The sequence below is a fragment of the Hypanus sabinus genome, chromosome 9, assembly GCF_030144855.1.
Source record: "Hypanus sabinus isolate sHypSab1 chromosome 9, sHypSab1.hap1, whole genome shotgun sequence".
NCBI classification, from domain to species: domain Eukaryota; kingdom Metazoa; phylum Chordata; class Chondrichthyes; order Myliobatiformes; family Dasyatidae; genus Hypanus; species Hypanus sabinus.
The window spans coordinates 138,854,518-138,877,765 of record NC_082714.1 but is presented as its reverse complement, the minus strand read 5'-3'; the positions used below and the strand labels follow the sequence as shown (position 1 = coordinate 138,877,765).

General features: G+C 40.8%; 1 protein-coding gene across 8 annotated transcripts in view; it reads left to right on the top strand.

Annotated features, from left to right (window-relative positions):
- plagl2 (pleiomorphic adenoma gene-like 2) overlaps positions 1-23,248 on the top strand; it is a 136,547-nt gene that overhangs the window by 76,816 nt on the left and 36,483 nt on the right. For 3 of the 8 annotated variants that reach the window (XM_059980682.1, XM_059980681.1, XM_059980675.1), the window contains exons 2-3: positions 16,984-17,110; positions 17,685-17,741. Coding sequence is in view for 2 of the 8 variants with exons in the window: in XM_059980679.1 (XP_059836662.1) it covers positions 17,911-17,926 (16 nt within the window). In the remaining 6 variants the exon portion in view is untranslated. Of the gene's footprint in view, positions 1-16,983; positions 17,111-17,684; positions 17,927-23,248 lie in introns of all 8 variants that reach the window. The other 5 variants (XM_059980680.1, XM_059980679.1, XM_059980676.1 and 2 more) reach the window with 3 other exon arrangements.

Sequence of the window (23,248 nt, the reverse complement as noted above, 5' to 3'; positions counted from 1 at the left end):
TTTGAGTTATTTATTTAATTGGTTTTGCTTTATCTAGTTTTAGGACTGTGTGAAGATCTGATCTCATTTTAGGTCATATTTATGGAGAAATAGAGAAAATTCTACAGCGTTCACAGACTTTCTACCACCACTGTATGTCACCATCTACTTCTTTAGGGATCATTTTCTTGCAGGCATTCACAGCAGAACAAAGAAGCACAATATAATCAATGAAAAACTACCCACGCAAAAAAGACTGGCAGGCGATAATGTGCAAAAGATGACTGTGCAGATACAAAACAAAAAGGAATGGGTGCACAATTAGATGCAAGCATCCAAATTTGTCACTTATTTTCCCATTTGTAGAAGGGTCTGTAGTTAGAAACATAGAAAATAGGTGCAGGAGTAGGCCATTCAGCCCTTCGAGCCTGCACCACCATTCAGTGTGATCATGGCTGATCATAGCCATATCTAACTTCCTCTTAAATATAGCCAGTGAACTGGCCTCAACTGTTTCCTGTGGCAGAGAATTCTACAGATTCACCACTCTGTGTAAAGAAGTTTTTCCTCATCTCGGTCCTAAAAGGCTTCCTCTTTATCCTTAAACTGTGAATCCTCATTCTGGACTTCCCCAACATCGGAAACAATCTTCCTGCATCTAGCCTGTCCAGTCCCTTTACAATTTTATACGTTTCAATAAGATCCCCCCTCAGTCTTCTAAATTCCAGTGAGTATAAGCCCAGTCGATCCAGTCTTTCTTCATATGAAAGTCCTGCCATCCCAGGAATCAATCTGGTGAACCTTCTTTGTACTCCCTCAATGGCAAGAATGTCTTTCCTCAGATTAGGGGACCAAAACTGCACACAATACTCTAGGTGCAGTCTCACCAAGGCCTTGTACAACTGCAGTAGAACCTCCCTGCTCCTGTACTCAAATCCTTTTGCTATGAATGCCAACATACCATTTGCCTTTTTCACCACCTGCTGTACCTGCGTGCCCACCTTCAATGACTGGTGTACAATGACACCCAGGTCTCGTTGCACCTCCCCTTTTCCAATGTAACCCCCTGGGTCGCCTCAGGCTCGCTCAGCTCATTCTCATCTAGGGGGAGCAGCCTTCGGCCCCGCCAAACTGGGTAATCAGCTGGTGTGGATGCTGAGTGATGTCCCCGCCTCGCCCAAAAACAGACAGTACACCATATGCGATTAAATGAGAACAATTTATAAAGGTTACTATAACTAAGTGATTAATAATGATACAGTATATATGAAGAAAAAAATAAAGAAAAGGCGCCAAACTTATCAAAGTCCAAACCACTTCTTGCACAACTGTTGGAGCTCAATTACTGAAGTCTTCTGGCCACCATTCGATCCCCTCCGAACTCCTCGACTCGCAGCTCAGGACCCTACGAAGTGGTCAACCAAGCACATCTAGCTTCATCCCCCCTCTTCGGAGTACCTCCTGGCCTCGGACCCCCGCTTGGGGTCCGTTCCTCGCCCAGCTTACAGCATTGCGTCCTCTCTCAACCCCCTCGCGCCGATCTGCCCAAAAGCCCAAAAGTTGTACAATCGCTTACAGACTCAGAAGAAAGAACATTAATCCCCATTTGGTTTACAAAGGAATACAATTCTCGTTATCAGTAAATTTTAACCCAAACAAGCTTCCAGCACTCTCTCAAAAAGAAGCATTCCTGCTTTTAACAAAACAAAGAAGCCCTTTTGATTACATACACAGTAATAAAGAAAAAAGAAGAAACCCCCTTTACACCTAATTGGCCACCATTCAGATAATAATCTGTTTTCCTGTTCTTGCAACCAAAGTGGATAACCTCACATTTATCCACATCAAATTGCATCTGCCATGAATTTTCCCACTCACCTAACCTATCCAAGTCACCCTGCATCCTCTTAGCATCCTCCTCACAGCTAACACTGCCGCCCAGCTTCGTGTCATCTGCAAACTTGGAGATGCTGCATTTAATTCCCTTGTCTAAGTCATTCTTGCATTGGACTTGTTCACCTGCAACCCCCATCCCTGTTAATAATCCTTGGGAAAAGAAAGCTTAAGTTTGGAGAAACCCCTTTGTATATGTTCAGTCTTTCCTTTTATCTCTGATGTTTTGTTTGAACTTCTGATACTGTTCTTTAGCTCCTTTCATAGTGTACCAAGTTCTTGTAGCACAGAACTTGTTTCTGATATTTTTGAATTACAGCCTGCTGGAGCAGGGGTGCCAATGCTGTATGTCAGATAGTGATTTACATATTTCTCATAGAACCATCAAAATCAATAGCGAGTTTGGTAATTGGATCAACTTGATTTTATTCTTTCCCTCAGCCCTCCAAATGGTGTTTCTATGTTCACCATTTTGTTGATAACAAGAATTAAGTGAAGTTCTGCCTCATTAGGTGTTCACTGAAGCTTAGTTCAGTGGAACATGATATCTTGGATTTATATAGTTGTCTTATTGCAAATAAAATGTCATTACATTTTCACAGGGTGGAGGACACAAAAATAGGGATATTGAGGAACTGATTTGTATTTTTATTGTGTGTGATGCAATACTGGCTTAAGGTGACAGATTTGGCAAAGAAATGTATATTAGGCATTTTTAGAAATGTTCCATTCACCCTTGCTGCCATTCTGATTTTTCTGGACATTACTTCATACAGTAGGTACTGTGTTCTCAGAAACCTTAGTTGAGAATGAGAATTTAAAATTGGCTTTAATCTTTAAAGTGGACATTCTCCCATTGTCATTCCAGGGCAGCACCAACAAGAAATAAAACTCAGCACTTAATTATCATTCATTGTACTGAGAGATTTCTGCATGGTAGTTATCACATAGTGACTGTATAACAAAGATGATTGATTATGTATGTTAGCTATGTAGTTGGATTAACTCGGGGTGGGGGGGGGAGACATCGTGGTTGGCATGGGCTTGCTGGGCCGAAGGGCTGTATCACCAAGTATTGCTATCAGAATGACACTGATATGGAGACCTTGCAGGAATACGAAGGTGCTATTTAAATGTGCAGTTGCCCTCAGGTACCTTAAGATTTCAGAATTGGATTATTTAGCAAAGTGTATGATGAATTTTGCAGATATGCTCACATGTTTCTATAACTTAAGCTTGCTTTCATTTTGCTCATTTCAAAATATAGTGAATATTAAGACCATAAGATATAGGAGCAGAAGTAGGCCATTCAGCCCATCAAGTCTGCTCTGCCATTCAATCACTGCCTGATCCAATTCTTCCAGTCATCCCCATGCCCCTGCCTTCACCCCATATCCTTTGATGCCCTGGCTAATCAAGAACCCATCTATTGTTGCCTTAAATGCACCCAGTGACTTGGCCTCCACAGCTGCTCGTGGCAACAAATTCTACAGATTTACCACCTTCTGACTAAAGTAATTTCTCTGCATCGCTGTTCTAAATGGACGTCCTTCAATCCTGAAGTTGTGCCCTCTTGTCCTTGACTCCCCTACCGTGGGAAATAACTTTGTCATATCTAATCTGTTCAAGCCTTTTAATATTCAAAATGTTTCTATGAGATCCCCCTTCATTCTCCTGAACTCCAGGGAATACAGCCCAAGAGCTGCCAGACATTCCTCATACTGTAACCCTTTTATTCCTGGAATCTTCCTTCGAATCATTCTTGGGAATCTTCTCTGAACGCTTTCCATTGTCAGTATATTGTTTCTAAAATAAGGAGCCCAAATCTGCACACAATACTCCAAGTGTGGTCTCACAAGTGCCTCATAGAGCCTCAATATCACATCCTCACTCTTATATTCTATACCTCTAGAAATGAATGCCAACATGGCATTTGCCTTCTTCACCACTGACTCAACCTGGAGGTTAACTTTCAAGGTATCCTGCACAGCGACTCCCAAGTCCCTTTGTATCTCTGCATTTTGAATTCTGTCCCCATCTAAATAATAGTCTGTTCATTTATTTCTTCCACTAAAGTGCATGACAACATTGTATTTCATTTGTCACTTCTTTGCCCCTTCCCCTAAACTATCTAAATCTCTCTGCAAGCTCTCTGTTTCCTCAACACTACCTGCTCCCTCACCTATATTTGTATCATAGGTAAATTTAGCCACAAATACACTATTCCAAAGTGCATATAATTGACATACATAGTAAAAAGCAGTGGTCCCAACACCGACTCTTGTGGAACTCCACTGGTAACCAGCAGCCAGCCAGAATAGGATCCCTTTATTCCCACTTTCTGTTTTCTGCTGATCAGCCAATGTTCCTTCCACCCATGCCAGTAACTCCTCTGTATTTTGCTGTAGATTTTCAATGTTCTGTGTTCTTTCTAACTTCCTAATCACTGATGTCAGGCTAACAAGCCAGTAGTTTCCTTTTTGCTGCCTCCCACCCTTCTGAAGTAGCAGAGTAATATTTGCAATTTTCCAGTCATCCAGTACAATGCCAGAATCTATTGATTCTTGAAAGATCATTGTTAATGCCTCAGTAATCTCTCCAGCTACTTCCTTCAGAACCTGAGGGTGCTTTCCATCAGGTCCAGTAGATTTATCCACCCTCAGGCATTAAGCTTCCTGAGCACCTTTCAGTCATAATTTCCACTGCATGTACATCATTTCCCTGATACTCTTGAATGTCCCATCTACTGCAGATGTCTTCCACTGTGAAGACTGATGCAAAATACATATTCAGTTCCTCTGCCATCTCTGCCTCTCTCATTACAATATCTGCAGCATTATTTTCTATTGGTTCTATATCTACCCTCAACTCTCTTTTACCTTTTATATAAAAAAAAGCTGTTAGTATCTTCTTTGATATTAGTCACGAGCTTCCTTTTGTAATTCATCTTTCCCTTAATAATGACCCTCTTAGTTTCCTTCTGCAAGTTCTTAAAAGCTTCCCAATCCTCTGTCTTCCCACTAGCTTTGACTTCCTTGTATGCCCTCTCTTTTGCTTATACTTTGGCTTATCTTTACTTGTCAGCCACAGTAGTGTCCTTACATTCGAAAATTTCTTATTTGGAATATATCTGTCTTGCACTTCCCTCATTTTTCGCAAATACTCCAGCCATTGTTGCTCTGCTGTCCTTCCTGCTAGTGTCACTTTCCACTCAGTTTTGTTAAGTTCCCCTTTGGCTTGGTTTTAAATGAGTTCTTCATTTATCTTTGCATCTAAGCTGTTTGGAAACATTTAAATGTTAGCAATCTTATTAAGTTGGTACTTTTAAACTTGTCCAGTGCTGCAAGGTTCGATTGATTCAGTAACTTGTGGATATGGACTCTCTTTCAGCTGTGGTTTAATGTCTAACGTCTAAGTGCTGAACTTTATTATTTGCATGGGTTTGATTGAGGCGCTTTGGTGCAGAACTGGATATTTAGCTGTGGTCTGCAACCATCGACACAGTGCTGCACTGAGTGACTCAGTGGCCTTTGGCTTCTGGACTGTCTTCACTCGTGGCAGTGGCTCCTGACTGTGGACTCATTTTTCTGCAGTTTGATGTTTTAATTTTTTTGTGCGTTATTTGTTTTTTTTGGGGTGAAAGTTTCTTTTCTTCACACCTTTGGTCTTATGTGAGGTTTTCCTTTAAAGAGTATGGTGTTTCTTTGTTTTGTGGCTGCGTGCAAGAAGGTTCAAAGGTTCATTTATTATTGAAGTATACAGCTCTTAATTTTTTCTTCTCCATTTGGCCCATGAAACCAAGAAAGAAAAGAGTGGTAGCATGATGATCGACCCCCAAATCACTCTTCCTGTGCAAAAAAAATGAACAAAACAGAACAGGTACATTGACCCTCAAAACCCCCTGCCTACACAAGAAAAACGAGAAAAATCTGGTTAAAAAAATACAGAATATAAAAAAAACTTGTATGACTGAAAAAAGTCAGTCATCCAAAACACTGAAAACCTGGGCAACGCTCTTCCAGGCACAGCAACAGACTCTCCCCTCTCCAGTACAGAGTGATCAAAAGGCAGGCAGCTGGTGCTCACCCTCTGCACTTGCCTCAATGCTTCATTCTCCTTCAGTGCTTTAATTGGTGAAATGGAGTCAAACATCAGCTTGCGCCCATCCCGCAGTCTGCCCGCCATGAGGTTTTGCACATGCTGCCTCTGCTTCTCTGAATCCTCAGAGACTGCAGAGTGCCGGAACATCCAGATAATCTTCAAATAGCAAACCACAGGCTCCAACAGTTCCAGAATCACATCCAAGATGAAGAAGCTAATGTAAAAGACAAATATGAAGTGAAATGTATGGTTTCATGATCTATCCAGAAGATGTTGAGCAACGGAGTGTGGTACGCAAGCGCCATCTTGACCAGACGAATTTCAAGGTTGCATACTGCATACAATCTTTAATAAGTGCACTTTAAACTTCGAATTCACATTTTCTGTTCAAGTTGACCAGCCAGCAATGTTGCAGAGTCAAGTTTCATTTTCAAACTGAGACAGACATGTGGCTGGTTGCATCAGTCCAATTCGACATTAGGATTTACTTTTAAATGATGTAGGCATAATCCTGAGTATCCAGTGTTTTACCCTTCTACTTTTCTTTGTTGATCTTTGTTCTTAAGAGTTGGCATAATCAGGTTTTCAGCATGGTAAATGTTTGAAAGCTATCTGGTCACATCAGGTTAGTAACCATGAGCCTGAACTAGGTCAGAGTTTTGTATAATTTATTCTTGTTTTTACAGAGGTTATCTTTCAGTGTCAGGATTTATCATTTGATCTGATAATGATAATCTGATCGGTAGCATTTTTATGTTTGAATATGTGCCTCTTTTTGATTCTTCAACTAAAATGTCAATAGATTGATCCTGATTCCATTAGCAGAATTTCAATCAGATTATCATACTCCACTAATGGCAGCCATACATTTCATTGTGCCTCAGATGTACTCTGAAAGACAAAGCAATTACTCTACTCTGAAAAGGCCACTAATCAACAATTACATCCTTTGATGCCCTGCTTTGATTGTCTTTTATGTTTCTTGAGTAGTTAAGTGCTGCTTATTTTGACTTATTATGTGCCAAACCAAGTTCCTGGTTGCTATTGACTTGACTGTTTGCATGGCTTGAGGGCCTTTGTTCTGGACTCAGTCCAGGCCATTTTACTCTATTGCCTTTGGCAGGAATTGGTATGCCAGAATAACATCTTTTTCACTTCCTTGTGATTGGTCAAAACTAGAAGTATTGTACCTTGCCTTAAGATTAACAAAAATCTCACTCCACAAATATGAATCTGTCCTGTATACTTACTGTGTCCTATTACAGATTCCTTGCTTTCCCTTTGCTTTTTAAAAATTGATTTTCATGAGATGAATAAGTACACAATTTCATTTTTTATAAATACTCCCTTTTATTGAAACCAACCTTCAATTTTATACCAACCTTCAATTTGTCACATCTCCGGTGACAGCATTCATGTATGAACTGGGTACAAAAAGAACATGTTAGGTTCCCCCCCGCCCCCCCCCCCCCCGTAATATTTCTGTGAACAAAGAATTCTAGAATAACTAATCTGTAACCCATGCATTCTCAGAGGGTTGTCTTGAAGTTATATCAACAAGTTGTTGAGATTGCTTAGAAGCAAGCTTTACCTTCAGAAAAATTCACAATTTAGAAGGATTGAAAATCATAATTTGATAAGATGTTAAAAGCAGAGTGAAAATTGTTAACATCAATGAAAAAGATGATTTTTGCTTTGTTTGTAGTTTGGGCATGAGGATTTTATGTTACTATAATAACTGCTTGTCAGAGATGAACCCTTTACTTTGTTCCTCATTGATGTTCCTGTTTAAAATCAGTTTCTTGCATCTTTGGAGGAATTTTAGACCCTACAGGAAGTGATGTTGCTGCAGTAGCATAAGGAGTTTGATTTCAATTACGTAATTTCCTATGTCTTTCGTTTGCTTATCCAACTTCATGTGATTTTTATCTGGATTAATGGTGATTATTGATGCAATTGGATTTCTTTGCAGTTTGTGTGTGAGCAAAATGTTGATTGTTACCTGTGTTGTGGCTGATTTGAAGAATGTGTAACACAGCCTGAAAGTACTGCCAAATTATTGGTGTAGGGTATGTGTTGCCTTTGTGAATTTGCTTCTAGGCTCTGAGACTACTACATTCTCTGAATGGCTGAATTCAAGGTATTAGCATAGATAACTTGAAGAACTTGAAATGATGCATTAGATCAGTTAAGGTTTTGTTTCTAAGAATATGTTCTGGTTTGTGGAAGTGGGAACTGAATGTATGGTAGAAGTTTCAAACAGCATGAGAGAAATTAATCCTCCTACTATGCAAAATGGAGGGCCAATAATTAACTTGCAATTAAAGGGCAAATAGTATCAACTTGTACAAAATCTGAAATATTCTTCTTTTATTGTAGTTACAATATGAAAGGTAACATATGAGATTGTGATGTCTAATGAGGCCAAGAAAATGGAGGTATTTAAGCTCTTAACTGCATGATAACTTGCTCAAACAATCAAGAGCTTTTTAGTCCAAATGAAGAATTATAGTACAGTTTGTGAGGTAAACTGACAGTGTGATTGTCTAAAGAGCCCCTCATGAGATAGTTCAGTGACTATGCTGTTAACTGAAAGACTGAACAGTATTTCCAGCCTGAAATGTTTGTTTTGTAAGTCGGTTGTGGTCTTCTGGTTACTCCAGAAGTTTGTACTAAGTTGTGGATTGTGGCACTTTTGCAATCATAAAATCAGGACCTTCTACAGATGATCAAATAGGCTTTTCTTTGTTGCCTGCTGCGATTGCAGGGTAACAATTCCAGGATTTAGTTCTGAATCAGTAATACTGATAAAAGGTAATTAAACTTCCATTTGTGTTCAGTGGTGTCAAAACTGCTCACATTGTGAGCAGTCCACTGTTCTTTAATGCTGATTGATGGCACCTGAAGTATAAATTTGTCTTCATGCTCTTTTCAGGATACTTTCTGTATATAACATAATTCTAACAAAGGAATGAGACGATATGCTTTTGGTGTTGATGGATGGGAGTGGAATCTTGTTTGTGGCATTGTTTTCTGTGCTATTTAAGATAACGAATAATCACATGAATGAGCAAAGATGGCACATTTCATAGATTCATATTTGAATTACAATATTGTCAGAATGACTTTGGGGAAGGAGAGAACAATCTAGACTAGAATGTCCAAATGTAGTGGATTTTGGTTCATTGGGCCTTCGATTAATTGGGCAAGTGCTTATTTGGGATAATGCTTAACAAAAAAAATCCAGAAAATGGTCTGGATTCCCTTGGTTCATTTGGGACACTATGCTGCTTAATTGGGACAGGAAGCTGTGGCCAAGTAGTTTCTAACTAGCATCATTTATGTGCATTCAGGTGGCCGTTAGACACTACACCATGCTTAGGGCAAACAGATTTTAAATAGCATCAGTTGTGTGTTTGTGTTCAAAAAGCAATGATTTTTGTCACTGACAGTTGACAAGAAATGCACAGTAAGACAATTCTGAACTGTAGTGCTCACTGCAGTTTCAAGCATTCAGGTTTGGAGATGCCAGTAATGTCCAGGAGTGAAAATGAAGCAATTTCTCTACTTAAATAAGTTAGGAACTATGAAGAATTTGAAGGTATTGAAAATCTTCTTGAATGGTACAATGAAAATGAGTATTTGAAGTTTGTAACTGTTGATGACATTCTATGAAGAAAATCCACTCTTTACACTTGCTACCTGTGCTGATTTTGTTCATTCATAATCAAATCAAAAGAACACGGCAGCATACACTGGATGAATTCCCCGATGATTATTAGGGGATATACACAGTTTTATAGTATTATAGTCGTATTAGTAGTGCTCCAATATTTTTATGTATTTCATTTAAACACATAAATTGGTACTCTATTAAAAGGTAGTTTGTCTTTTTTATACCTTTTTAACTATTTCCATAAAACTTCAGCTAACTGGGGCAGCTGCTTAATTGGGCCAGAAGGTACTGGTCCTGATGTGTCCCAATTAGCCAGAATCCACTGTACTTCAACATAGAGAGGGTCATTTTCAGCTTGGAACAAATAACTATGTTCTAAACCTTTCATTTTTGGACTTCTCAGTACACAAGTAATTAATGCACAAAGAGCTGCTGGCTACCACACTTGCAAACCAATGAATGTACACTGACAAGTTTTAAACTGACATTTGATTTGCCGACTACCAAAGAATCCAAGGTGTGTGTCTTCGGCTGGATAGTTCTGCCCATCGAACCTTGACTACTGAGGTCTTCAAGAATTATCCCAATCATTTGCTTAATCTTCCCCCTCCCCATCAACCTCATACAAGTGCTTTTCTTCTCGTGACCCCAACCCCCCCCCACACACACACAATCCTCTGCATTGTGGAGATCTTGAAGGAAAATCTTTTATAACTGTTTGTGTGACATATGCTAGTGATATTAAACCTGATTCAGAATCGAGTTTATTATCACCGGCATTTAATGTGAAATTTGTTAGCAGCAGGAGCAGCAGTTCAATGCAATACGTAATCTAGCAGAGAGAAATGTTAATAACAAATAAAATCAAAATAATAATAACAAATAAGCAAGTAAATCAATTACAATATGAGTGAATCTGTTGATGCTGGAAATAAATAAAAACACAAAATGCTGGCAGAATTCAGCAGGCCAGGCAGCATCTATGATGAAGGGTTTCGGCCCGAAGCGTCGTCACTACCTTCTCCCATAGATGCTGTCTGGCCTGCTGAGTTCTGCCAGTATTTTCTGTTTTTAAGTAAATCAATTATGTGTATTGAATAGGTTTTTAAAAAAGTTCAAAAACAGAAATACTATATGTTTAAAAAAAATGTGAGGTAGTTTCCAAAGATTCAATGTCCAGTTAGGAATCGAATGGCAGAGGGGAAGAAGCTGTTCCTGAATTGCTGAGTGTGTGCCTTCAAGCTTCTGTACCTCCTTCCTGATGGTAACCGTGAGAAAAGGGCATGTCCTGGGTGTTGGGAGGTCCTTAACAATGGACGCTGCCTTTCTGAGACACCGTTCCTTGAAGATGTCTGGGGTACTTTGTAAGCTAGTATCCAAGATGGAGCTGACTAGATCTACAACCTTCTGCAGCTTCTTTCGGTCCTGTGCAGTAGCCCCTCCATACCAGATCATGATGCAGCCTGTCAGAATGCTCTCCATGGTACAACTATAGAAGTTTGTGAGCGTATTTATTGATAAGCCAAATCTTTTCAAACTCCTAATAAGGTATAGCTGTGTTCTTGCCTTCTTTATAATTACATCAGTATGTTGGGACCAGGTTAGATCCTCAGAGATCTTGACACCCAGGAACTTGAAGCTGCTCGCTTTCTCCACTCCTGATCCCTCTGAGGGATCCTTCATCTTACCCTTCCTGAAGTCCACAATCAACTCTTTCATCTTCCTGACGTTGAGTGCCAGGTTATTGCTTCGGCACCACTCCACTGGTTGGCATATCTCACTCCTGTACGCCCTCTCGTCACCACCTGAGATTCTACCATGGTTGTATCGTCAACAAATTTGTAGATGGTATTTGAGCTATGCCTAGCCGCACAAGTTATGTATATATCGAGAGTAGAGCAGTGGGGGCACACACCCCTGAGATGCATCAGTGTTGAACATCAGCGAGGAGGATACGTTATCACCAATCCGTGCAGATTGTGCTCTTCCAGTTTGGAAGTCGAGGATCTGATTTGCAGATGGGCTGGTTCTGTAACTTCTCATTCAGGATTGTGGGAATGATAGTATTAAATGCTGAGCTATAGTCGATGAACAGCAGGCTGACGTAGGTGTTTGTGTTGTCCAGGTGTTCTAAAGCCATTGAGATTGCATCTGCTGTTGACCTATTGTGGCGATAGGCAAATTGCAGTGGGTCCAGTTCCTTGCTGAGGCAGGAGTTCAGTCTAGTTATGAAGAACTTCTCAGAACATTTCATCACTGTTGATATAAGTGCTACTAGGTGACGTTAGGGTGCTGTTCATTCTGATGGTAACATGGCAGATCTCCTTGCCACTAGTGCAAGTCTGTGTGGTCGCGGGGCTGCAGAACCCACATGCTTACAGAATCAGTGCCCTGGCATCATTGACCATAATTTGGAGTGGAAGCAAGTCTCCTTGACCACAAGATTATCCATGCTTAGACTCTTAGTGCAAAAAACACTTACACTGAATGTATGACTGGCTTTTATTGAAATCTGAAATTGTATAATACTTGTACAGTGCCATTAATCGTGTTGTAATGTGTTTGATATTTTAAAACATACTCAAACTATCTTGAATAATGCAGCATGTATTTATTGAAATATAGTATTTGGTGACTTAGAATTTGTGCTGTGCTATGAAGCTTGTTCACTATTGACCTCCGAAATAAAGTTCTGCACAACAGTCTGGTGATCTGTCACAAATGCTTCCCCTTTTCCAAAAGGAAGCATTTATTCATTTTAGAATATTATGCAAAACACAATAACTGATCAGCAAAGATAGTAATGTACCATTGCAGTAGATGAAATATCATAAATGCAAAAATAAAAATTTTCATGTTAATGCGCAACATACACTTTAGAGAGCAAATAGATATGCTGAAGTACAAATGATATTTTGCCATTGAAATCTTGCTTGGATTAGACTGAACAGTGTCAGGTTTTCAGGATATTTCTGCTTTGATCTACTTTCCAGACAGAAATTCACATCAGTAATTTCAACTCATTACATTGAAGAAAAGTGTAAAGAGTCCTGCCTGCGAAGTCATGCTGAATGGTTGACAACATCCTTGAGATTTTTATATTGTACGGCTTAATGGAAATATTCTGCAATTTCTTCATCAAGTAATGATGGTGAACACCAATAGCTTTCCTGTTAATTCTATACGCAAATCTGGCCTAAATACACTGCATTCTTGCCAGTTTACAATGATTTTGCTATGCCCGCTTTGCTTTTCAATTAGCATCTGAGTAATGTGCAAATACAATGAAGTAGTCTGATTTTTCAACTGGCTGAACAAGTTCTTTTGCTGAGCATACAACATGTAACAATTTGCAGATATTTTCATATGCACATATTTTCCAAATACTGTATACTATGACTGTAATCTCCCTGCCTTTCACAACTATTGCTGTGTATTGGCTGAAAAGCAAGTGTTATATATGATACAATTGTGAATGTATGTGTATAGTTATTTGAAGGAGGATCTTGTATTTGCATACAGCCTTTCCCATAGTAAATGAGCCAAGAATTTCCACAGAGATGTCGTGCAAAGTTTAGCATTGAGAATATGGGATAGTGAGCTAGCTAAAGCTTACCCAAAAAAAGATAGTTTCTAAAATAGTGAAGGAGAAAGTAGAGAAGGAGGGATTGACGAAGAGAATTTCTAACTTTGGGACATAATTTAACTAAGGCATGATCATTGGTATCAGAATGAGGACATTGGGAATGAGCAGGTGGTCAGGTGCAGATGTACTTGATTTTTGTATGTTTAACCCGACTACGCATGTAGTGTGTCTTTTACGGGTGAACAGAGACCTTTAGTGAAATAACTTTTATCCTTATTACATCTGTTCAGTCTTTCTACCACCTAGTGGAGAAAATATATAATTAACACAAATGGAAAATGTATTCTGTGTACTTGGCACATCTTTAGGAAATGTCTTGAAAATATATCTTTTGAAATTTAACAAGCCAAATGTGCTGTGAATGCCTTTTAAAATTTGGTTTGCAAATAGTTGTTCTGTGTGGAAAATTTTTAATATTGCTTTACTACTTAAAACTGACTTATTTGAAATTAACTGATTGATCAAAATAATTTCAGAAGTGGTTCATTGAAATTCCAAATGACTTGAACTTCATCCATTGGTGCTCATCATTGAACAGTAATATCTTTTGTTAATAATATTGAATATATGTATTTGTGGAAAGAGGTGTAATGTAGTTGAATCTTCTTAACTTAAGACTCTCCATTATGAACAAATTCCTGCTCTTTTGAGTTCAATTAGTTACCTCATCATAAATTGAAACCACTAATGAACACAGCAGTTTATTGGCGTATGTACAAAAGTAACATTAGAGAGCGGATTGAATGTATCCTGCAAATATTTGGAGTAATTCTGAATGCTTTGTGGTGACATTCAGCTCAACTCCAACCCCATCATTTCCCCCCTACAGATGAGGGAACTCACTGTCTCATCCTTGCCCACAATCATGCAGCAACAAGGCGTCAAATGGTGTACTGCCGAAGTTTTGATCCTTTGGTGCCTGAACGGCCATTGATCCTGGGTAAGGCTTGGAACTAGCAGATGGCATGAAGGTTGATCACGTTGTAAATAGTAAATAGTGCAGAAGATTGTTGACTGTTACAACAGAATATAGACAGGAGAAGTGGTAGGTAGTGTTAAATCTGGGAAAATGTGAAGTGACAGACTTTGGAAAATTCAGCTTGAAGGCATTAAAAGGTTAAATGACAATATTCTTAGTGTGGAGGAGCAGAGGGATTTTGGGGTCAAGTTCATAGATCCCTCAAAGTTGTGTTGCAAATTGATGGGCTGATTAATAAAGCATGTGGTGCACTGCCTTTTTGTTAGATGGGGGAATTGAGTTCAAGAGCCACGATGTAATGTTGCAGCTCTATAAAACTCTGGTTAGACCACACTGTGAAATGGGGGGGGTGGGGGGGGGGGAGAGAGAGAGAGCGCCTGTGGTATGTTGAATTACTGGGTGAACGAGTAGTCTTTAGGGTGTTGCAAGTCTGTGACTTCATTGATGCTTTGCTGCACACTTGAATGCTTAGTGTGGGGTGCCGATGCTTTTTTCTTGCTGGTGGGGGAGGGTGGATCGTTGCTTTGCTGCTAACATGTGGGGGGGGAGGGGGGTGCTGGGGAGGTGCTTTGGGGTGCTATGTAACTGTCGTTCATTCTTTGGGGCACTCTTTTTTTGTCTGGTTGTGAAGAAAAAAATTTCAGGATGTATATTATATATATTTCTCTGACATTAAATTTACTTTTGAAACTTGGATTATTGTGCAAACACGAGGAAATCTGCAGATACTGGAAATCCAAGCAACACACAAAATGCTGGTGGAAAGCAGCAGATCAGGCAGCATCTATAGGGAGAAGCGCTGTCGATGTTTTGGGCAGAGACCCTTTGTCCTGTTACTTGGATTATTGTGGTTGGTTCTGCTCGCTTTATTATTGGAACAAAGTGGACGATTTAGCGAGGGTGCAGAGGAGATATATGAGGTTGTTGCCGGGATTAGAGAACATCTTTGAAGAAGAAAGGTTGAGCGAGGTAGGTCTTTTATCTTTGGAGCAACTTAATATGAGAGGTGACTTGATAAAAGTGTGTAAGATTGAGCGGCATGGATAGAGTGGACACCCAGCACATTTTACCCAGGATGATGAGTGGGAGGAAAGTTTAAGAGAGGTGTCAGAGGTTTTTTTTAAAAGAGTTGTAGGTAACTGTAAAAGAAAGCCGGGGGTAGAGGCTAATATAATAGGGGCATGTAAAAGACTCTTAGATAAGCATGGACATAAGAAAAATATAGGTTTATGGGCTTTGTAGATGGGAACAATTATACTGATCATAGGGTAGGTTTTTAAGAGGTTGGCTTAACATAGAGCCTGTACTGTGCTGTACTGTTCTATGTTTTATGACTAATTATGTAAAAATTATCTACTAATACTTAAGCATTGAAAATCCATTAAATCAATTTTAATAGAGTATATACACTTTTTAAAAAATTGTTAATCAAAAGTAAAATAAAAGCTGACGGACAAGAGAAAATCTGCAGATGCTGCAAATCCAAGCAACACAGATTGCTGGAGGAACTCAACAGGCCAGGCAGCATCTGTAGAAATGAATAGGCAGTCGACACTTTGGGCTGAGACCCTTTGGCAGGACCTGTTCCTGTGCCGTATGACCAGGACTCTTTTTTTTCTTAAAGAAAAGAGCTTACTTTAATTTCTAGCTGTGAAATCCTATTCAGATAATTGGGGATTCTGGTCCCCATGAGGTATGGGTTGTTGGGTGTGGGATTTCAGGGGCAGATTTCCCAAGATGATGCTGAGGAATCCCAACGTGTGTTCCAGCTCCACCAATACCCTCCATTTGGCAAATATCATTCAGTTCGTCCTGGCCAGAAGCCAATGAATGCTGGAGGGATTTGACCCAGTGTATCCATTAATGATTTTGAATCTTACTGTTTGCATTTTCCCAATTAAATGCTGCCTATTAGCCGCACCACATATTGTTCTTATTAATGTAGTAATTTGACTTAAGCTGCTAATGGTGATCCATTGTGCTCCATTGAACAAAGTGTTCCATTTCGTGAAAACTGTATTTGTCAGGCTAACATAGTAACAAAGTAATTTTGCATTGTAGGGGAATTAAGGATTATGAGAAAAAGGCAGGTAGGTGGAGATAAGTCCATGGCCAGATCAGCCATGATCTTACTGAATGCCAGAGCAGGCTTGATGGGTCAGATGGCCTACTTCTGTTCTTACCTGTAACAAAATCACTGGTCACTGCATGGAAGAAAATTGTTCTTTGTGTCAAGTCCAAACAACTCTCATATCAGCAATCAAGTGCTAGACTCCCCTGACCCTGATCCATAGTATTAAAAGTTCTCTCCTTTAAAGTGCTCATTCAGATCTCCCTTGAATGCTACAGTAGGATTTACTTGTACTTAATTTTGTTTCCATTGAAACAAGTTGTAGATATTGGTCACTGGTGATTATCCTTGCATTTGAAAAAAGTTCACTGAATAATGACAGGTAATTCTTTACAAATGGTCATACTTGAAATTAATTAATTATGGAGATCTGAATCCTTTGTGACAACGGAAACCATTTGGCAAGTTTGTTCTTTCCCTTCCAGAAATCTTACTTGGTAATAAAGGTATATAAAAACTTTGAAATTTAGCCGTTTGGTTCAGACTGTCATTAAAGTTATAGCTGCTTTTCTTCATTAAAGAATGCCGCTTACTGAAATTAATGTGATGCTTCTTATTTGATTTGTTTTTTTTTGCAGGTCCGTAAAGATGTACAGCAACACTTTCTGGTCTCCTCCAACAAGAATTGTTGGAACTGGCTGAAAAGGGATTGTTTGTATAGAACTGGAAGAGACTAATGCACATGTGGAACAAATCATGCCAAAGGTAAATCTGTTACTGTTCTAGACGTTCTTTATAGAGTACATGGTGGAATTGAAGAAAATGAAGTTAATTTTTAGCAGAGTGGTATGATCTCATGATGATCTAGAATTCAGGAATCCCAGTAGTTACAGGTTTTTTGATGGTACAAGTGTGCCAGTAAGATAAATGGATTGGTACACGTACAATAATGAACATTTGCCTCTTAGAGTTGCCTAACTGGTGACGGCATTACCAGTGAGTGTGAATCTCAGGGCAGTATATGGTGACATATACGTAATTAGAAAATAAATTTACCTTGGAACTTTGCTACCTCTACTATTATCAATCTGCTCTTCAGCTGAGATAAAGTAGAAGTCCCGTTGGGCGATCTTTGACCGCCTGACAGTACTTCCATTCAGGGGTGATCCTGTTTTGTTTTATTTTATCAAATGAGTTCATTTTGAGAATGTTGTTTATTTCTTCCACACCATTAAAAAGAAATTGAAAGGCCAAACCAAGTGAAATTGGGTGTAGAGCATAGGATGTTTAATTGCTTTGTGCGAGGCAGATTGAAATCTCTGTGTTTTACCCTGTGCAGGTTTCGTTGGGCCAGGCGTCTCCTGTGACAGAGAGAAGGTGTGCAGTTGCTTCCCAGGTCTCTGCTGATTCCATTTATCAGTGGTTGTTCAGAAGTGTAGAGCTGTGGCCTGCCCCACATTCTCTGCCTGTTTAGGTAGATAATAAGTGCAGGTCAAATATTTACCACAGAGTTGTGACTGAGAACGGGATAAATTTGCAGGGGTGAATTTGAACCACTGTCCTTCATGACGTCTCCATGCTGTAAGTTTTACTGTTATCCTCTCACAGTCACTTATCCTAACAATATTTTGTCAGCTTAAGGACACTGGAACACTGGAAGCTTTACATTTAAAGGCACAGATCCAGCTAAAGTGAGGATTGTGGTCAGTACACTTCCACCACCTCTTTCAGATCATATGTAACATTTTTTTGGAAAAACACTTGAGGATAAGGTACCATGATACCATGTTGTATTCAATATTCAGTCATCATAGGTACGACCACTGTAGGTATGACTTGAAGCATTCCTTTTTAATCACAACAGCCATCTATTGAGCAAAAGTTCTGCAGCAATGCCTGAGTAAGAGCTCAGGACCAAAGTAATAGAAAGATTTCAATTTTTATAGCATCTTTGATGTTCCTATGATATCCCCTGGTCATTCATACTTACAAATAAATCTTTTAACACACACAATTGGAGGAGATGTTAGCAGTTAGTTTGTGCTTAGTTGTCACCAAAAACTTGATAATCAGAAAATCTGCTTGCAGTAATCATGGAAAAAAAATTGGCCAGGGCACATTGAAGAACAATTCTACTATGGAAAAGTGCTATGGGATTGTTTGCATTTGCTCAAGAGGGCAGTTAAGTCCTGCTATTAAATATCTTGTCCTAAAGCTGGTGCTTCCAACAGTATAGCACAGTTTCAGTGTTGCTGTGAAGTATCTGACTGAATATTGTGCTCAAAGCACTGTGGTGTGAACCTGCATCCTTCTGGGATGAGAGTCATGGCTCACATGTATCATGGATTAGTAAAATGTAATGGAGTCCAGCATGGTGGAATTGTTAATGATCTTTAACTGGGCCAAGAAATGTTATACCAGATGAAAGGATGTGTTAATCTAAGGTCTTTATTTGTGATCTGTTTGTTAATAAAATTCAAGACCTTGAGGCAGAGGATCAGAGATGAATTTAAATTTAGCAAATGCAAGTAAGTGCTTTTAGTTTCTTAAGTTTAGTTTTGGGAAATGGTAATTGTATGCTCTCTGGTGGGTATTTTTTTTCTGGGGAGGCAGTTTTTTTTTGTAGACACACTAGACTTTTCAAGCACAGTTCCGTTGCAAAATCTGTTCAAAATCTGTTCACAGTTCAGTTGCAAAATCTGTAACTGCTTTGTTACTGTCAAAGGACAGATTAGATTTTCTACTTCATTGATGTATTGATTCTTCACCACATATTATGAGGATCCCAGATCTCTCTTTTCCTGACGGACATGGGATGGTGGATGCGCTGCCAACAGAAGTTTTACTGTAATTACTTTGTTACTGTCAAAGGGTAGGTCAGCTTTCTGTGGTCTGGCTCCGAAGTTTCAGCTACAAAAGTTGCCATACAATCGAGAAGACCCAGCAAACTGCTAGTATTTAGATCATGTCTTTAAGCACGAAATAAAAATGAAGAATTATTTTATTGGTTACCATGCTAAAATTGCTGCTGTGTTGTGCTGCTCACTGGCAGCTTGTAAGTTCTGTTTGTACCACTGCATATTCAAGATTCAATCTTGTTTCATGTCATTTCCTGTACGCAAGTGTACAATAGTGGTTCTTAGCATCTTCCTGTGATAATGTGAACTTTTCATCGAAGCTAGGCCCTTAACTGGATATTATTTCATCTGATATGAGTCACAGCTCTGCTACTTTTACCAAGGCAACAGATCTGATTAATATCATTGTTTAAAATTTCTACTTCGATTCATGCAGTGCCTTTTGAAATGATAAAATACCCCATAGTATTTCATTCATTGGAGCTAAGTTCATTTGTTATATTTGGAGATGATAACCAAAAGTTTGATTAAACAGCTCGGTGTGGAAAAAGTGAACTAGAGGATGAAAGAGTGATAGAGGAAACCCTAATGCTTTGATTAAAATAACTAAAAGGGTGAAACATTAAAATAAATGTAATAAATAAGCCATGGCTGAAGGAAAGCAGAGGGCTGTGTGTGACTGATTTTGGTTAGAATATGGACTGTATAATACAGGCCCTTTGCCCACAATGTTGTGCTTATCCTTTAACTTGCACTAAGATTAATCTAATCATTCCCTCCCACATAATCCTTCGTTTCTCTTTCATCCATGTGCCTATCTAAGAGTCTCTTAAGTATCCCTAATGGATAAAAGCATAGAAAGCCTACAGCACAATACAGGCCCTTCAGCCCATCGAGCTGTGCCGAATCTGTCCTAACCTCAGAAATGACCTAGGGTTACTCATAGCCCACTACCTTTCTGAGCTCCATGTTCCTATCATTTCTGCTTCCACCTCCATCGCCGGGAGCCCATTCCATGCAATCACCACTCTCCGTGTAAAAAATAAATAAATAATAAAATAGAATTTAAAAAAAAAACACAACACAAAAATAGCAACAACTTACCCCGGACATCTCCTCTCCACCTACTTCCAAGCTCTTAAAACTGTGCTCTCTCGTGCTAGCCATTCCAGACCTGGGAAAAAGCCTCTCACTATCCACACGATCAATGCCTCTCATCATCTTGTACACCTCTATCAGGTCACCTCTCATCCTCTGTCACTCCAAGGAGAAAAGGCCAAGTTCACTCAACCTATTCTCATAAGGCATGCTCCCCAATCCAGGCAACATCCTTGTAAATCTCCTCTGCACCCTTTGTATGGCTTCCACATCCTTCATGTAGTGAGGTGAGCAACATCCCACCTTGGTCCAAAGGACTCTGATGGGCTAAGATACTCTCCACCCTCCTGTCCTTTCCCCCCCTCCCTTTCTTCCCCAAGGGAAGGTAACCACACAGAAGCTGATTCAAAGGGTTACTCACTTCCCATGTAGCTTTTCACAAACCTCCGATAGTAGCCGCAGAACCAGAGGGACGAGTGCAGAGCGCTCACTGTTTGGGGCCTTGGCCAAGTGGTAACCACCTCAATCCTAACTGGGTCAGTATCTACCCTATCCCATGAGGCTATGTACCCAACATAGCTAACAGACGTTTGGCAGCACTGGCACTTGTCCAGGGAAAGTTTTAACCCTTCAGCTTTCAGGAGGCCCAGCACCTTCAGCAGCCTCGCTTCGTGTTCTTCCAAGGTGGATCCAAATACTATGAGGTCATTCAGATATCCTAGTACCTCAAGCAAGTTCATATCCCCCACCGTCTTCACCATGACCTACTGGAAGGTTGCAGCAGCTCCCGAGATCCCCTGGGGCATCCTTTTGAACTCGAAAAGTCCCAGGGGACATATAAATGCCGCTTTCTCTTTGTCAGCCTCACTCATGGGGAGTTGGTCATATCCACTACTCAAGTCCAGCACACTGAACCACTTCGCACCACTCGGAAACCAACGCGTCTTCAATCCTCAGGACCATATACTGGTCAGGGACGGTGCACCTGTTCAGAGTCCTATAGTCCACATACATCCGTACCTTGCCATTCTTCTTTCAGGCCACTGCTATTGGGGACACAAAGGGGCTTCAGGATTCGGTGATGATCCCAGCTTCCTTCAACTTACACAAGTACTGCCGAATGTCATCCGCCTCTGCAGGGACCAGTCGCCGCGACCTTTCTCTGAACAGGGTTGCCTCAGTCACCCAGATAGTGTGACGCGTGCTCTTGGAACAACCCACATCAAACTCATCAGTGGAAGAGACAACTTCCAGCTTCAACATCTTCTCTACCAACCCGCAGGGACCGGGGAATCCCCGAAATTGAATGACTCAACGGTCAACTTCCCCCTTTTTCCAATAGTTTTTCCCCGCCATGTCTCACAGGGACACAAGACATTACCGTCACCAGGAACAGATGCACCTCCCTGTTTGTAGTGTTACTGACTATCACTGCCATCCCACTTACCTGGACAACTGAGGGCTTCTGCAAATCGGGCCTCACCAGTACCCCAGCAGGAAATCTCAACTCCCCCTCATAGTCTTCCAGAGCATCCACTAAGAGGGCTTTGCCCTCAGGTACTCCGGAAATTTGGGAGTCCCCTTCACTGTCGCTACTTCCCCATGGCGTACCGCCATTGGCTTCAACTGGGTGAACCACCAGTGTCTCGTCTAATTTTGGTATCCGGCCTGATGCAGCCACGCACTTCCTCAAAAGCTGCTTGAAACACTGGGGTGCACGGACAATATTCCCAGAAAGCTCTTCCCAGCCTTCTCCTTGCAGGCCTCCATGAGCCTCCTCACAAGAGGGGTGTTGGTCCCCACCAGAATTGAAACACCGCCCTTCTCAACCGGGTCTGGACAAACCAGCACCAATGTATCCAGGACCTCGGACACTCCTGCATCGGCCCACACAAACTCCAACTTCACTGACAAATAACTGTTGTGTGGGAAATCACTAGCACTAAGTCCCAGATCTCTAGTGCCCTGAGTGGTGTCAGTGGTACATGCTTCAGGTACCGGTTGTAAAACGAACCGTACAACAACATGTTCTGTGACCCAGTGTGGAGTATGCCTCTCTCTGTAGCGACACACTGGAGCATGGACCCACCAAGCCTTCAGGAATTGGGCCTTTTGATTTCGGTGGTTCCTTGGTACATTGCTGGGAACATGTTCCCCCAGAGACCTGGCCGTTCCCTCTCTGGGTCCCTAGGTTTTCCCAGTGACTCCCTGTTGAGGCACCCGGGGGCTCACTCTCCTTCTGGTGTGACACCTGCTGCCAGCAGCCCTCTGCACTTTTTGTCCCCTTGGGGAATTCACCCCCCCCCCCCCCCCCCATCAGCTCCATCAAATGAGGGAGTTTACACCTGCTGATAACAGCTGACATATCTCCATTCTCAACTCTGCCACAATCTCGTCTACTGCTCCCTGGGGTAGGCTATCTGTGGTCGCTTCACGGCAGGGGACTACTACTGAGGGCAGTACCCTGCTGACTGAGTCCTCCCATGCTTCCAACGTGTTCTCCTCTTCCCATACCTCTCTGATCAGCTCAATAAAAGATGGAGGGGGGTGCGTCTTACAAGACTGTTGGAGACCCCAAGTAATCAGGTCCTGGGACTGGGTGCCCCTAGCTATCTGGTCCATTCCTAACTGATTCACCTCAGCTGCCTGAATAACTCCTCTGGGCTGCAAGCAATTTAGTTGCCTCTCTAGCCAAAAAATGTAAACAGAAAACTTCTTCCCCCTTCTCCTGAAGCATGTTCTGAAACCCCACCATGAACTCCACTGGGTTTCCAGTCGGGCCAAAAGCATTGTCCAGTGCTTGCATGTAATTGACAGCTGTCGCTACCAGATATTTCAACCTGACAGCTCTCTCAAAGTCAGCGGCCCACCCATATAACCATAGAACAATCACAGCACGGAAACAGGCCATCTCGGCCCTCCTACTCCGTGCTGAACTCTTAATCTC